At 46.7% G+C, this 15,730-nt stretch overlaps 1 protein-coding gene across 1 annotated transcript in view; it reads left to right on the top strand.

Annotated features, from left to right (window-relative positions):
* The first annotated feature begins 211 nt into the window (after positions 1–211).
* Nudt3 (nudix hydrolase 3) overlaps positions 212–15,730 on the top strand; it is a 45,731-nt gene continuing 30,212 nt past the window's right edge. Inside the window, exon 1 of the mRNA XM_075979671.1 lies at positions 212–598. Coding sequence (XP_075835786.1) covers positions 500–598 — 99 coding nt within the window. The 5' untranslated portion in view covers positions 212–499. The remainder of the gene's footprint in view (positions 599–15,730) is intronic.

The following is a 15,730-nucleotide window of genomic DNA, read 5'->3' as shown; positions in this document are numbered from 1 at the left end:
CCCAGCTACGCCGCGGACCCGGGGTCTCGGGTGGTGCCCAAGCGCCACGACTCGCCAGGCTTCCGCAGCCCTACGCCCCCGGAGTACAGGCCTCGCCAGCTCCGGCCGCCTTCGGGGCGGACGCCACTCTGCGCCGGGAGTGAGGGGCGGGCGAGATTCCCGAACGCCGCCTGAGCTGCGCACGCGCGACGGCGCCCGCGGACCCGCGCGCCCTGACGCAGCCGACGCCGCGCGCCCAAAATGGCGGCGCGGTCGTCGTCGGGGGCGGCGGCGGTAGAGGGGGCGGTGGCGGTGGCGACGGCGGCCGTGAGTGCGGCGCGGGGCCTGGGCCGGGGGCAATGAGGCTGGCCCGCCGCGGAGCCGTGTAGCCGACGCCCAGACCCTCCTCCCCGCCGAGCCGGGGGCGCGCGCGCGCGGCCGTCCGCCGCAGCCTTCCCCCTCCCTCTCTCTCTCTCCCGACTCCGAGGACCCCGCACGGCTCCCCACCAGGGCCCGGAGGATGATGAAGCTCAAGTCGAACCAGACCCGCACCTACGACGGCGACGGCTACAAAAAGAGGGCCGCGTGCCTGTGCTTCCGCAGCGAGAGCGAGGAGGAGGTGAGGCCGGGGCGGGGGGTCTGGGAGTGCGGGGCGCGGCCCGGAGGGCTCCGGACGCGGGGCTGAGGCAGGGGGATGGTACTCTGTGACTACCGCCGTTCCTCCCCGCCGCCCCGGGCAGCCGCGCTGACCCGGGAAGAGCGGCTCCGCGCTTGGCAGCTCGGCACACGTGCACGAGGCGCAGGCCGGCCTTTGTGGCTGAGTCCAGGGCCGCCGGGGCAGGTTTGGGGCTGGCCGAGGAGCTGCGGCTGCCGGCGGCGGGCGGGAGGGCGAGCCCTGGCGGGGACAGAAGATCCTGGGCGCCGTGCACCAGCCAGAGCCAGCCGTTTGAGGCCAACGTTGAGTTGGGAGGCCGGATGGTGGGGCCCGAAGAGAAAGGACACTGGATACAATTTTTTTTGTGTGCATCGAAAAATTTCAAAGACATTAAATGCTGTATTTATTAAGATCTTTATCCTGACAGTTCGGTTGTGCCCTATAGGATAACCTGTAAGATACGCTCGGAAAATAGAAAATTTTTAGAGTCTGTTTCTTTTTGCTTAAGGAACTTAAAAAAAAAATCTCAGCTTCACAAAGCCGTTTCTGTGGTGATGAAGGGAATGCCGAAAAGGCGCATGTTTTGTAAATCCACAAAGAATAGCTGCTTCGGGAATTCGTCGGATGCCTGTGGGAACACATTTCTGTCGTGTGCATGGTGGTCATGGCAGTTAGCTTGGAAACCATGAAGGACAGTGAAACTGAGCGTTTGACCCGGCCGCCAGCGGTGGGCTGTGGTGGCCGGGCTGCAGTACAGCGCAGCGTGTTGAAATGGGGGAACTCGACCCGTTAGTTTTGAAAAGCCGTGATGAAACAGACGGCTGGATTGCCAGGAGTCCCTGTCCGGAGATGTTTAGGAGGAGGAGGGAATTTAAATGACTGCCCGAAGAAAAGCAGTGAAAGCGTTCATTGTACTGTTGAGGGATTGCTGGGGATGGCTTCAGCAGCAGAGTTCGGAAATGTATACTTTGTTACTTTGCTTTTATTACAAAGGTCCTCGAGGGAGGCGTTGTCAGCGGGGTCCTGTCGTAAATGATGAGCGGGTTTTAGAATCCGTTCTTAAGTAAAGTAAAACCGTCATTCATGAGGAACTTCAAGAGGCTTTGTTCTTTGTGTTATCACATGGGAAGTCAGATGGGATCTGGGAGGGGGGCTGTCGACCGGAGGGACAGCTAATTAGCATAATAGCAGGCCGCACTACAGTGCTGTGGTTAAGCCTGTACCCCAGTTACAGTAGAAGGTTGTGTAATTTAGTCACGTGAGTGCGGCACGACTTTATGTTTTAAAAAGATTGCCCTAGAGGCTGAAAATGTGAGTATTTTGGATAAATACTGGAAACTTAAGATCCTAAGCAAAGTTTTACTTTTTGGTGGCCTTGTGCAGGTCAGACCAGGCGTAGGACCTGATTTGTAGGAGCTTAAAGTTTTAAACTGTTAAGAGACGCTTAAAGCATTTGCTTGATGGTGGAGTTTCCTTTATTGAATTTCTTTTTGCACGTTGGTTGGTTAATGAACAGAACAATCGTGTGAATCTTGAATTATTGATTCCGTGGGTGCCATAGTCATAGTCTGGTAAGAGCAACGTTAATGGGCTCAAGCTGGTTAGAGACTTGTTCTGGTCAGTGAAACAGACAGGCTTTCAACGCAGAGCCCACTAAGGGGCAGCCCTCAGCGGTTATCTGTCTCTGCCCAGAGGGTTTCTGATAGTCTCTTAGTTCAGAGAAAGTAATCTCTAGGGTACTGTTTAACTCTCAGATTATATAATTGTGTTGGAAGGGAAGTGATTTGTTAGTTCCAGGGAAGCTTTTATGTTCTCAGTAGATGTGCCAGAGACTGGAAGGAAGTGTTAGCTGCCACCATTGTGGGGAAAGTGAAATTCACACTTAAAAGGGCATTCAGCCCAATTTTATTTTTTTAATTGGAACTAATGGCTTTCATCAAGAGAATTGTTAACATTATTTTTGCACAATGCAACAGTAATGTAAATGTAAACAGGACCTTGAGGGTTTTTTTTTTCCCTTTTTGTTTTTCGAGACAGAGTTTCTCTGTAGCTTTGTAGCCTGGCCTAGAACTTGCTCTGTAGATCAAGCTGGCCTCGAACTCACAGAGATGCCTGTCACTGCCTCCCAGAGTGCTGGGATTAATCCACTACCAACTACCCAATGATTTTTATTTATTCATTTTTTTAAACACTGTCTTGATATTTTTTAAAAATTTATTTATTATATATATGGTATTCTGCCTGCATATATCCCTATAAGTCAGAAGAGGGAACCATATCTCATTATAGATGGTTGTGAGCCACCATGTGGTTGCTGGGAATTGAACTCAGGACCTCTGGAAGAACAGCCAGTGCTCTTAACCTCTGAGTCATCTCTCCAGCCCCTGGTGATTTTAAATGTAATTAGCCAATGTCAAAAAACATACATACGGTGTGAAGAAAGAGATTATAACATTAAGAAATAATTGACCAAAATCACTCAGCCCTGGGAAGCTGTAGTCACAGGCCCAGCAGTAAGAGCAGCAGAAAGTGATCCAACCGGAGTGTGTGCAGTCATTGAGCACACACTGAAGGTGAGGTTGTCTGTACAGTAATGGGAGAGATGGGTAGGAGAGAGCTTAGAGCTGGCGGGGCGGGGGGGGGGGTGCAGAAGGGATGGAGAATTAGAAAAACCTACCCAGTAGCATTGTGCTGGTGGGTTTTCTTCTAAACTTCTGGCTGTTTTTCTTGTTGATAAATTGAAATTAATAGGAAAAAGTTCCCTGCTTATGAATAACATTTCTGTAAATGGATATTTAATGTAGCTGACATTGTTATTGCAGTGCTGTACCCCAAATGATTACCATACTCATAAGCTGGTTCCCAGCCCTGGGCTCCCTGGAGGTAAATTGTGTGCTTAGTCCGTGTTTGCTTAGGTTTGTCATTCTTGTCTTTGTGGAGGTTTTCAGGGTGAAACACCCATGAAGAAGGATCGCTCTGTGTGTGTGTGTGTGTGTGTGTGTGTGTGTGTGTGTGTGTGAGAGAGAGAGAGAGAGAGAGAGAGAGAGAGAGAGACACTTTAGAAAGACCGCAGATGCATGTCATAAAGGAAGTCACTGCTTAGTTAAGTGCACAGGCCCACTGGAAAGGGCTGAACAGCTACTATAGGATTTTGCGCATAGATACCTTTTATCCCATTTAGGGGTGAAACCTAAGAGTAGGCCATTCATTATGTGGGTGGCATAGGAGACAAAGTCAGCTGTAATTCAGTACTTCTTTTTGTTTGCTTTGGCTGGCCTTGAACTCCTGATCTCCCACCTCCAGCGGGAATTGTGTATTGGGAATACACACCCAGCTGAAATACCAGCTATTTCTTCTTCTGTTTTTTCCCCCTTCAGTGCTGAGGATTGAACTCAGCCCCTTGCAGGCTATGCAAGTGCTCTACCAGTAAGTCACATCCACAACCCACAGTTTTGTTTTTATCTTGAAATCTTGGCTCCACAAAGATTAGCAAATCAATATACTTTTATGTTTTTTTTATTGATTGGGTAATGCAGTTCATCTTTGTATATTTGACTTTGACTCTCTTAGAGCCGTCCCAGAGAGACTGCTCTTCTTCCTCTACTCCTCTTTTCTGGAACCTCCGTGAGGGACGGCTTGTTTGTGCTCTGTACCCTTAGTAGGAGGGCTGAGGAGTGTGGCCCTGGCTTCTCAAACAGTTGAAATCTCTCAGAATGAACAGTGATGGACACTGACCTCTGAGAAAGATCAGCCATGCAGAGTGCACACCAGGTAACGTTCCAGTGCCTGAGAGTCAGCTGCCATCACCCAAAGGTCTACAGTAGCCCAGATTAGTGAGCTTTTTTATTTATTTCTTTTTGGTTTTTAAGACAGGGTTTCCCAATAGCTATAGAACCAGTTCTGCAGCCGGGCAGTGGTGGCGCACGCCTTTAATCCCAGCACTCAGGAGACAGAGATCCGCCTGCCTCTGTCTCCTGAGTGCTGGGATTAAAGGTGTGTGCCACAATTGCCTGTTTTTTGAGGCAGGCTTTCTCTGCTGCTAAGCAGGCCAGGCTAGCTGGTCTCCACCCCTGTCTGACTATTGGGAGTGCTAGGATTGCAGACGGGTGCCATTATCTGACTTTTGTGAGTTGAGGGATTACTGGCAGCTCTTCCTAGCCCCGTCTGTTTCCTGAAAGACAGGTTACCACCTGATGGCTTTCTGTGGTGTGGTGTTAGGTTTGCCTGTTGGTGTTTTCTCAGACCCTTGAGCTCCCCAAGGTGATGGGGAGTGGACTGACTCTGGAGATCTCAGTGGATAGAGACTCTGGTGGCCTGAGTGTTTGTCTCTGAAATCCCTCAGAGGGACGGGTAGAGGACGTCACTGCAGACCACACCTGCCAGCAAGCTCTAGAGAGGCTGGAAAGCACTGGTGCAGTCCCTGGGTGATAACCTGACAAAGGCTTCAGCACATCTCAGCATGGTGGGGAGTCCTGGCTCTGGGCATCTCGGCTGTTGTCCAGCAGTACAGTCTTCTAAGGTAGAGTGGGGTATTTCTGCTTTTCATTTCTCTAAAGTAGTTATGGCAGCTTTTATCTATTTCCCCTCGATCCCAGGGTGTGGGCACCGCACAAGAATTTTTATTTATTTATTTATTTTCTCATGTTTCAAATATGTTGTGTAGGGAGGCTTCTAACTCACTGCGTACGCCTGGAAGGTCTTGTACTCTCATTCCTCCTGCCTTGTTCAGCGTCCCCTCCCCCAAGTACTGGGATTACAGGCACTAACCACCATAAACAGCTGCCCTTTTTTTCTTAATTAATTTGTTTATTTTTGGTTTTTCAAGATAGGGTTTCTCTGTGTAGCCCTAGCTGTCCTGGAACTCACTTTGTAGACCAGGCTGGCCTCGAGCTCACAGAGACCCACCTGCCTCTGTCTCCTGAGTGCTGGGATTAAAGATGTGCACCACCACTTTTAAAATTACTCCTTGCCTTAACCCTACTTCCTGCTTTTAAATGATTTTTATTTGTCAATCACAAGTTGCACATCTTCTGTGTGTAGCTGTTTCTCCATTTCCTGGTGCAGGCGAGAAGGGTCTGTCTTTAAGACTTGTTTTATCACTTTCTTTCTTCAGTGTGTGTGCACATGTGTGTAGCTACACTGTGGAGGCCAGAGGTCAGCCTGTCGTTCTCATTTGTTATCCATCTTATATTTTTAAGGCAGGGCCTCTTACCAGCCTGGAGCCCACTGTGAAGGTTAAGCTGGCCTGCCAGTGGGGCCCAGACCCACCTGAATCTGCTTCCTCAGTGCCTGGATTATAAGCATGAACACTACATTCTCTATTAAAGAAAACATGGGCTCTGGGTATTGAACTCAGGTCCTTTTGGTTGCTCAGCAAGTGTTTTACCAGTTAAGCTAACTCCCCAGGCGCACGCACACAGGCACTCACATACATACACATCTACACACACCTGCACACACCCGCACAGGTGTGTGTGAGAAAAGACTATTCTGTTAAGAAAAGTAAAGGTGTTGGAGAGATGACTCAACAGTTGAGAGCACTGGCTGCTCCTCTAGACCACCCGGGTTCAATTCTTAGCACCATAGGAGGCAGCTCACAGCCTCCTGTCACTCCAGCTCTGGGATCTGGCTCCATCTTCTGGCTTCTGCGGATGTACGTCACACACATAAAAATAAAATGAATCTTGCTGGGTGGTGGTTGCTCACACCTTTAGTCCCAGCACTTGGGAGACAGAAGCAGGTGGATTTCTGTGAGTCGAAGCCAGCCTGGCCTACAAAGAGTTCCAGGATATGTTACATAGACAAACCCTGTCTTGTAAAACCAAAAATAAATAAATAAATGAGTAGAATAAAATAAAATGATTCTTAAAAACCAGGGAAAAAAGTAACATCTCCTGAGATGTCCAGCTCTCCCCTTTGTGGCAAACTCCCTCAGTAATCATGTCCCCTCTTCTCTACCATCCTCTCCTGGACTCTCCAGGCAGGTGATTTTCTCTAAAGTTCATTCTGGCAGAGTCCTAAACGCTTTCAGGGCCAGTGACCAATCTGAAGTCCTCATGTTGCTTGCTCTTTTTTTTTTTTTTTTGTCCTTTTGGAGACAGGTTTGTTTGTTTAGCTCATGCTGGCCTGGAACTCAATGTTGTAGCTGAACATGATTTTGAATCTACCACACCTAGCTCCCCTCCCTTCTGTATGAATTAACCTTCCTTTCTTTTTTCCTTTCTTTCTTTCTTTTTTTTTTAATTTTTATTTATTTATTTTTTGTTTTTTGATACAAGGTTTCTCTGCAGCTTTAGAACCTGTCCAGGAACTAGTTCTCGTAGAACAGGCTGACTTGTTTTTGTTTTTGCTTTTTGAGACAGGGTTTCTTGGTGTTAATAGCCCTGACTATTCTGGAAATCATTCTGTAAACCAGGCTGGCTTTGAACTCACATATATAACACACACACACACACCCATCTCTGTTGGGATTTAAGGCGTGTGCCACAACCGCCCAGCTGCTTTGAATTTTTTCTTTGCCACACTTCTGTGGCATCTCTCTTCCATGACCCTTCTGGATTCCTTGGGCTTTCTGACTTGGTTGCGGTGTGTGAGGGATAGTTTGGGACCCCCTCTACTAAGTAGTTGGGGCTTCACACTGATGACATTCAGAAGCCTATTTTTAGCTCTGAGCTTTCCTGAAATCAGGACTGATGCCCAGCAATATACTCCATAGTTCTATTTGGGAACCTGATAGACACCTCAAATTTCAGATGCTGGAATGATTCTGCTTTGTTTCTTTATTTCTTTTTGACAGGATTTCAACTGCATAGACCAGGTTATTTTTGGAACTTGTGATCCTCCTGCTTCAACCTCTCAAGTGTTGGGATTATAGACATGCCTAAAGAGCCCTGCTTGTGTGTGTGTGTGTGTGTGTGTGTGACAGAGGGGGGGCAGGTGGTGTGTGTGTGTGTGTGTTTGTGTGTGTGTGAGAGCGAGAGAGCGGAAGTGGGTTTGAGATTGGACTCAGACCTCATGCCTGCTGGCTAAGCATTCACTTTTCCACCTATAATATACCCCCAGCCTTCAAATATTTTTATTCCAGTCTCAAAACCTCTAAACAGCCAGCTACAAAAACCTGCCTCTCCTGTAGCAATATCAGACTCCGTACACTGAGGAAAAGAAGTTTCCTCTTTCTGTTGTTAGTCTTCTTGCTGTGTAGCTCAGGTTGGAGACCTCAGGGTTACCCTTGGCTTTTCCTGTTTCTTCCTCTAATCTGGCTGGAATCCCACTGCAGCCACATTTCTCTAGCCTAGTCCTCTTTTGCTTCTCTCCTGGATGGTGCCATGACTTCTTGATTGGTCTCCCTGCTTGTGCCTTTCTCCACCCCAGCTCACTCTTCTAAACCCAGAGTCAGATCGTGTCCCTTGCAGAGCAAGTCCCATGGCCCTGCTCTGGAGCTACCATCATCCATCTATCTCTTCCTCCTGCCTCTTTGCCGTTCCTGTTTTCCAGTTATCTGGCCTCAGTGTTCTTTCTCTCCCATGTTGCCTGCCAGGTTTATTCCTCGTGCTTAATCCTTTGATTAGTCATTAGACCATCGTTATGAAGCATATTAAACTAGGCGGTGGTGGCGCATGCCTTTAGTCTCAGCATTTGGGAGGCAGAGGCAGGTGGATCTCTGTGAGCTCAAGAGGAGCCTGGTCTACCGAGTGAGTTCTGGGACAGCCAGGGCTACACAGAGAAACCCTGTCTTGAAAAATGAAAAGAAGAAGCATATTAAAGCATATTTCTGGCCTGTCGTCATTGCCAGGCTCTGGTGCTGCTTTTGTCTTGTCAGCACACAGCACCATGAAATACAACGAGTATTTGTGATTGCCCACTTACTCTAGAGTGCAAACTGCTCCTTAGGATAGACACATTGTCTTTTTATTTATTTACTTACTTTAACAATTGCTTCTCTATCCTGGGTACTTAGAAAGAGAGATGCTGAGTGCTGTTTGTTAAGTCTGTGACTGGATGGGTGAGCCCTGGGCAGTCAGTCTCTGCATCCACTATTGTGTAATGGAAGAATTAATAACCAACACTCACAAAATGCTAGTATTTGTAGGAACTCACTAATGAGTGTGTTCTGAGAAATCTCCTTTCTTCCCATAAATCCAGACTCTTAGTGAAAGGGTGTTTGATAATGTTGAGTGTCAACCCAGTAGAGTTTATGTTTCTTATATTGTAAGTTTTGAGGGGGTAGAGAAAAAAATTGCTTTGTTATTTTTATTTAGACGTTTGTCTGCAGGTTTGTGAGTATAGGTGTTCACAGAGGATAGAGGAGGCAGCAGCTCCCTCTGGAGTTTCAGGTCATCGTAAGATGCCTGACCTGGGTGTTGAGCAGTACATGCCCGTAACTGCTCAGCCATCTCTCTAGTCCCTGGAGGGAGGTTTTGAGACAGTACCTTGCTCTGTAACCTCACCTGTCCTCAGACTCACGGAGCCTAGGCTGACCTTGCACCTGTCAATCCTCTGCCTCAGCCTCCTGGGTGCTGGAATTTCAGGCATGATAATCTTCTGGAAGAACATACAGGATTTCTTTAGACATTGAAGTGTAGCATCGGGAAGGATCTGTGTGGGGATCTGTGTTGCTAGACCCCAAGCCTAGTGGTGTAGTACCCGAGGTCAGAGCATTTTCTTTCTGCTGACATCCTAGAATCTTTTTTTTGGTTGTTTTGTTTTGTTTTTGAGACAGGGTTTCTCCGTGTAGCCCTGGCTGTCCTGGAACTTGGTCTGTAGACCAGGTTAGCCTCGAACTCAGATATCCACCTGCCTCTGCCTCCTGAGTACAGGGATTAAAGGTGTGTGCTACTGTTGCCTAGTGTATCCAGATTCTTCTTAGTAATATTTTGTTCCAGCTCTGTCCTGGAACCTTTTTTGCCAGTATATAAATAGAGAGTTACATAAACTGAAATCATGGAGTCAGTAATGTTTAGTTACCTGATAGTGGTTCAGAGCCAACAATGTATGTCAAATTTGTGGGGTTTTTTTTTGTTGTTGTTTGTTTGTTTTGTTTTGTTTTTTTTGAGACAGGGTTTCTCTATGTAGTCCTGGCACACTTGCTCTGTAGACTAGACTGACCTCAAACTCACAGAGGTCCTCCTGCCTGCACCATCACTACCCGGGTGTATGTCAAATTTGGAACCTGAAGTTATTCTGAAATTAATAAGGAAACTAAAGTTGATAAGATATTGTCAGATTTTTTTCCCTATGGTCATCATTCTCTTCCCTCTCCCTTCCTACCTCCTTATTAGACAGGGTCTGACATGTATGCTGATTTCACATCTGTGAACTCGTCAGCTTCTTGCTGCTCTCCTAAGAGTTGGGATCACAGGTGCTCACTGCCAGGCCTTCTTTATTCTTTTTGAGGTCAAGGTTGTTGCTCATGTGAGTATGGAGGCTGGAGATTGGTGCTGGGTACCCTCCTCACCTGCTTTTTTATTTAATTGTGTGATTGTTTTGCCTGCATGTCTGTATACACTACAGAATTCTGAGGAGGGTGCCATTCCTTGGAACTGGAACCAGGGGTGCTTGTGCATCACCATATGGGAGCTGAGAACTAAACTCAGATCCCCCTCAAATCTCCCCAGCCCCGTTTTATTTTGTTTGCTTAAACATACTTTTTCTTGGGCTGGAGAGATGGCTTAGTTACTGAGGGCTTTTGCTGTCCTTTTTTTGGTTTTTCGAGACAGGGTTTCTCTGTGGTTTTGGAGCTTGTCCTGGAACTAGCTCTTGTAGACCAGACTGGTCTCGAACTCACAGAGATCCGCCTGCCTCTGCCTCTCGAGTGCTGGGATTAAAGGCGAGCGCCACCACCGCCCGGCAGCTTTTGCTGTCCTTACAGAGGTCTCAGGCTTCGTTTCCAGCACCCATACAGGCTCACAACTGCCTTTATGTAACATTCAGTCCCAGGGACTCCAACGCCTTTCCCAGCCTTCAAGGGCACCTGCCTGTGGTGGTGCACGTGCACACACAGAGAAGACCTTTCTTTCTTCTTTGTTTGGTTTTCCAGACAGGGTTTCTCTGTGTAGACCAGGCTGGCCTGGAGCTCAGAGATCCTCCTTCTTCTGCTTCCTGAGTGACAAGGCCCAACAAAAGAATTTTTTTTTCTTTTTTCAGGACAGGGTTTCTCTGTGTAGCTTTGCAGCTTGTCCTGGAACTTGCTCTGTAGACCAGGCTGGCCTCGAACTCACAGAGATCCACCTGCTCCTGCCACCTAAGTGCTGGGATTAAAGGCACACACCACTACCACCTGGCAAAAAATTTTTTAAAATATCTATATTGCCCTTTTCTAAAAAAAGATATATATACATATATATATGTGTGTGTATATATATATATATATATATACATATATATATATGTTGTTCTGTCTGCATGTATGATGTATGCTTGCTGGCCAGAATAGGGGCCAGATCTCATTATAGATGATTGTGAGCCACCATGTGGTTGCTGGGAATTGAACTCAGGACTCTGGAAGAGTAGCCAGTGCTCTTAACTGCTGAGCCATTTCTCCAGCCCCTATATATATTATGTTTTGGGTTTTTGGGTGGGGGCATATGCATGCACGTCAGAACAACTTTTAGGAGTCAGCTCTCTGATGTGGGATTCCCCTCTGTATGCTGTGAGTAGCACTGGTTAATAAAGAAATTGCTTTGGACCTATAGCAGGGCAGAACAGAGGTAGATGGGGAAAACTAAACTGAATGCTGGAAAAAAAAGGTGGAGTCAGGAGAAGCCATGTAGCCACTTGGGACAGATGGCAACCCACCAAAACTTTGCTAGTAGGCCACAACCTCATGATAATGCATAGATTAATTTAAGATATGAATTAGCCGAAAATACACTTAAGCTATAGGCCAAACAGTATTGCAAATAATATAGTTTCTGTGTGATTATTTCGGGAGTCTGGGCAGCTGGGAAACGAATAAGCAGCCTCCAACCATGGCTCTCCTTCCATGATGTGGATCCTAGGGCTTGAACTCAGGTTGTCAGCCTTGTTGGTAGCAAATCCTGTTATCCACTGAACTATTTTCCAGCCCCAAGAAGCAGTTAGTTTTTATGACATGCTTTTTGTGTGACTTAATATGAACTCTGGCTATGGTGCTCACCCTGTCAAGTGTATGTGGCTATTAAATGCTTTCATTTGCTGCTGCTTTGCCGAGATGACTCAGTTGCTGGATTCATTCAGCCGCCATTAACTTGAGGGGACCAAACCTGGCTCAGGGCTTGTGTATGTACTACAGTGGTTGGCATTGGTTTCTTTCCCAGAGGTTTTGTAGTATATATAGTTTGCCTTCAATAGCGAGATGAAGTGGGTGAGATGGTGCGTGTATGCAGGCACTTGGGAGGTAGAAGTAGGAGGATCAGGGATTCCGACCCACCCTAGGCTATCCATATTAGACCCTGTCTCAGAAAGCAAAAACCAGACTAAAACATAAGAAGATGAAACATTCAGATTTAATTCAGAGCCGGGTGATGGTGGCGCACGCCTTTAATCCCAGCACTCGGGAGGCAGAGGCAGGCGGATCTCTGTGAGTTCAAGACCAGCCTGGTCTACCGAGCTAGCTCCAGGACAGGCTCCAAAGCCACAGAGAAACCCTGTCTCAAAAAACCAAAAAAAAAAAAAAAATTCAGATAGTAAGCTAAGAAAATAGTTCAGAAAAGTTCTAGGTATAACGACTTTATCTCTCAGCTGGGCATGGTGGTACACGCCTTTAATCCCAGCAGAGGCAGAGGCAGGTGGATCTGAGATGAAGGTCAGCCTGTAGGTCAGAAACCATTCCTAAGATGCTGACTTGAGATTTCTGTCAGGCACTACAAACTTTCTCTCAAAAAGTCATTATTTCTTGTGATGGGAAATTATATAGTGCTATCTAGAAAGACTTTTTAAACCAGGGGTGGTGACGCACACCTTTAGTCCCAGTATTCAGGAGGCAGAGGCAGGTAGAGCTCTGTGAGTTTGAGGCTAGTCTGGTCTCCAGAGCTGCAGAGAAACCCTGTCTCGAAAAACTAAACAACAAAACAAGCAAAAAACCCAAAACATTTAAGTAGAGGAGTTTTTGAAGTGTAGACTGTGGACTGTGTTTGTTTGCAAGAACAGGCTAGTGTGAGACAGATGTAATGGGCAGGGGTGTTTATAGGGGTTCGGAAGGATCTGTGAGGATGAGTTGGGGTGCCCAGGGCAACTTTGGGAGTATGAGGTTCCAGGTGTAGACAGCTTGGTTGTATTGGGTTAGCCTCAAGAGGAACATGCCTGGTCTGGTGAGAGGAGACGGCTCGGTGGGTAAAGTCACACTGTCTACTGCTAAGCCTGATGATCTGAGTGGGATCCTAGGACAGCACTAACTCAGTAATTTGTTCTCTGACCTACAAACACAGGCTGTATCTCGTGTGCACACTGTGTGCATGGTTGGGACAGCACAAATGAAATAAATAAAAACATGTCGGGTGGTGGTGGCGCACGCCTTTAATCTCAGCACTTGGGAGGCAGAGGCAGGTGGATCTCTGTGAATTCAAGGCCAGCTTGGTCTACCAGAGGTAGTTCCAGGACAGGCTCCAAAGCTGCAGAGAAGCTCTGTCTAAGAAAGAAGAAGGGGGGGGGGGAATAAAGAACTGTAATAAAGTAACATTTCAGGCAAAAAGTCTTCAGCTAGCCAGGCCATAAAAATTCAAAGGTCGGGGCCTGGTTCTTAGAGCCCGTTTGTCTCAGAGTTGCTGGTAAAGAAAACTTGTCTCCTGCTTGCCTAGTGGTTCCATGTGTGCTGAGAGTGAGGGAAGGGTGTTCTGAGCAAAGGGTTGGCCAGAGATGCTAGAAGTGATAAACATCCCTGTCCCTGTCCCCACAGCCACACCACCCCCCATCCCCCAGGGGTTTCTCTGAAGAGTCCTGGCTGTTCTGAAACTCACTTTGTAGACCAGGCTGTTCTGGAACTCAGAGATCTGGCTGCCTCTCTCCTTTCCCCTTCAACCCTCCCACAAGGTCCCCGTGCTTCCAGTTTACTCAGGAGATCTGTCTTTTTCTACTTTCTACTTCGCATGTAGATTAGATCTATGGAAGTCTCTCTTAGTGTCCTCATTGTTGTCTAAGTTCTCTGGGATTGTGGTTTGTAGGCTGGCTTTCTTTGATTTATGACCTATGAGTTAGTACATGTGATAATTGTCTTTCTGTGTCTGGGTTACCTCACTCAAAATAATGTTTTCTAGCTTCATCCATTTTCCTGCAAAAATCAAGCTGTCATTTTTTTCTGCTTGTAATATTCCATTGTGTAAATGTACCACATTTTCCTTATCCATTCTTTGGTCGAGGGACATTTAGGTTGTTTCCAGGTTCTGGCTATGACAAACAAAGCTGCTATGAGCATAGTTGAGCACATGTCCTTGTGGCACGATTGAGCTTCCTTTGGATATATACCCAAAAGTGGTATTATTGGGTCTTGAGGAAGGTTGTTTCCTAATTTTCTGAGAAATCGCCACACTGACATCCAAAGGGGCTGGCTGTATCAGCTTACATTCCCACCAGCAATGCAGAAGTGTTCGAAAGGGAAGATTTATTGGTGCTGTATCATTTACTTTGACAGGGCTTTCTGGAGGAGGGCAGATGGAGCTTAGACAGTCTCAAACTCTGTCAGCCTGGAAGTGGCTTTAGCTATGACTTGTCCATCCACCTCAGCAAAAGACGGGAGCTGAAACCAAGAAGGCAGCTCAGCTCTGTCTGCAGTGCATAAGGCAGGGCATGCATTTCATTTTGGCAAATTCACAAAAGGAACTGAATAAGTAAAGTGGAAAGGCTTGAACAAAAGTATATTTCTAAAATGGACTCAGATACACAAACTGGTGGTGTATGCAGGTCCAGTAGCGGCCTCTGCTGCCGACACCATAGCAGCAGATGATCACGAATCTTGGCACCAGTGCATGTGTGCTGTGGGCAGGAGCTTAGCTTGTCAGAAGCATGGCTATTTTGGGCAAGTCTCAGAACAGAATTGAAGCCTACTTTATTATTCGTTTTTCCATTATAAAGATGTTTCACAGCTGTTATACAAATTATTTTTATTAACATTTTTTATTTTATGTGTATATCTGTGTACCATGTGTGCACCTGATACCCTTGAGGACCAGAAGAGGGTGCCAGATGCTTTGGAACCATAGTTACAAACGGTTGTGAGCCACAGTGTGAGTGCTGGGAACCAAACCCTGGTACTTTGTAAGAGCAGCAGTGCTCTTCCCTGCTGAGCTGTGTTCTCTAACCCCTCTTTTTATTTTGAGACAGGGTCTAACAGTGCAGCGCTCTGTCCTAGAACTCATTATGTAGACCAGGCAGCCCTTGAAGCCTCTGCTCCTGGGTTACGGTCTCAGAGTATACCCTCTTAGAGTCCACCAGATTGCGACATACTTGCCTTCTAAAATGTTTCTTGCGTGTGGTTTGCCCTTGGTGGCATTGTGTGGTCCCTCTTCCATCAGGTCCATACCATTCAGTCTCCAAGTTAACGTCCTCCATTGTGTACGAAGGACATTCCTTTTCCCAGTTGGTAGATTTGTTTGACTTCGTGAATGATTTATGTGTATGTTTATGATGTCTCAGTACATATAATAAACATTTTTCCAGTCTAAATTCTGTGCATGCTTTTAATGGCTTTGTGCTCGTTACGCAGGTAAATAATCTGATTTACAGGGCTGTAGAAATGGCAAACAGTTAAGAGCACTGGTTGCTCTTTCAGAGGATCTGGGTTTGGTTCCCAGCACCCACATGGAAACTCACAGCTACCTAGAACACCTGTCCTTTTCTGGCCTTCAGGGGCATCAGGCACACATATAGTATACAAATATAAATGTAGGCAAAAACACCCATACCACAAAATAAAATGTTTTTAAAAATCTGATTAACCTGTTCTATTCTAGAGTTGGCTGTGATGACTTAGTTCTGTATCCCCAGAATCCAAGGGCCTGAGTCAGAAGCATTGCTGTGGGTGTAAGGCCACACAGCAAGTTCCAGAGCAGCCTGGACTGCAGAGTGAGACTCTGTTTCAAAAACAAATAATTATAGAAGTAAGGGGATAAATGAAAATCCTAAGTC

The sequence above is a fragment of the Microtus pennsylvanicus genome, chromosome 7, assembly GCF_037038515.1.
Source record: "Microtus pennsylvanicus isolate mMicPen1 chromosome 7, mMicPen1.hap1, whole genome shotgun sequence".
In the NCBI taxonomy this organism is placed as follows: domain Eukaryota; kingdom Metazoa; phylum Chordata; class Mammalia; order Rodentia; family Cricetidae; genus Microtus; species Microtus pennsylvanicus.
Note: the sequence above shows the minus strand (reverse complement) of the source record. Positions and strands in the feature narration are given on the sequence as shown.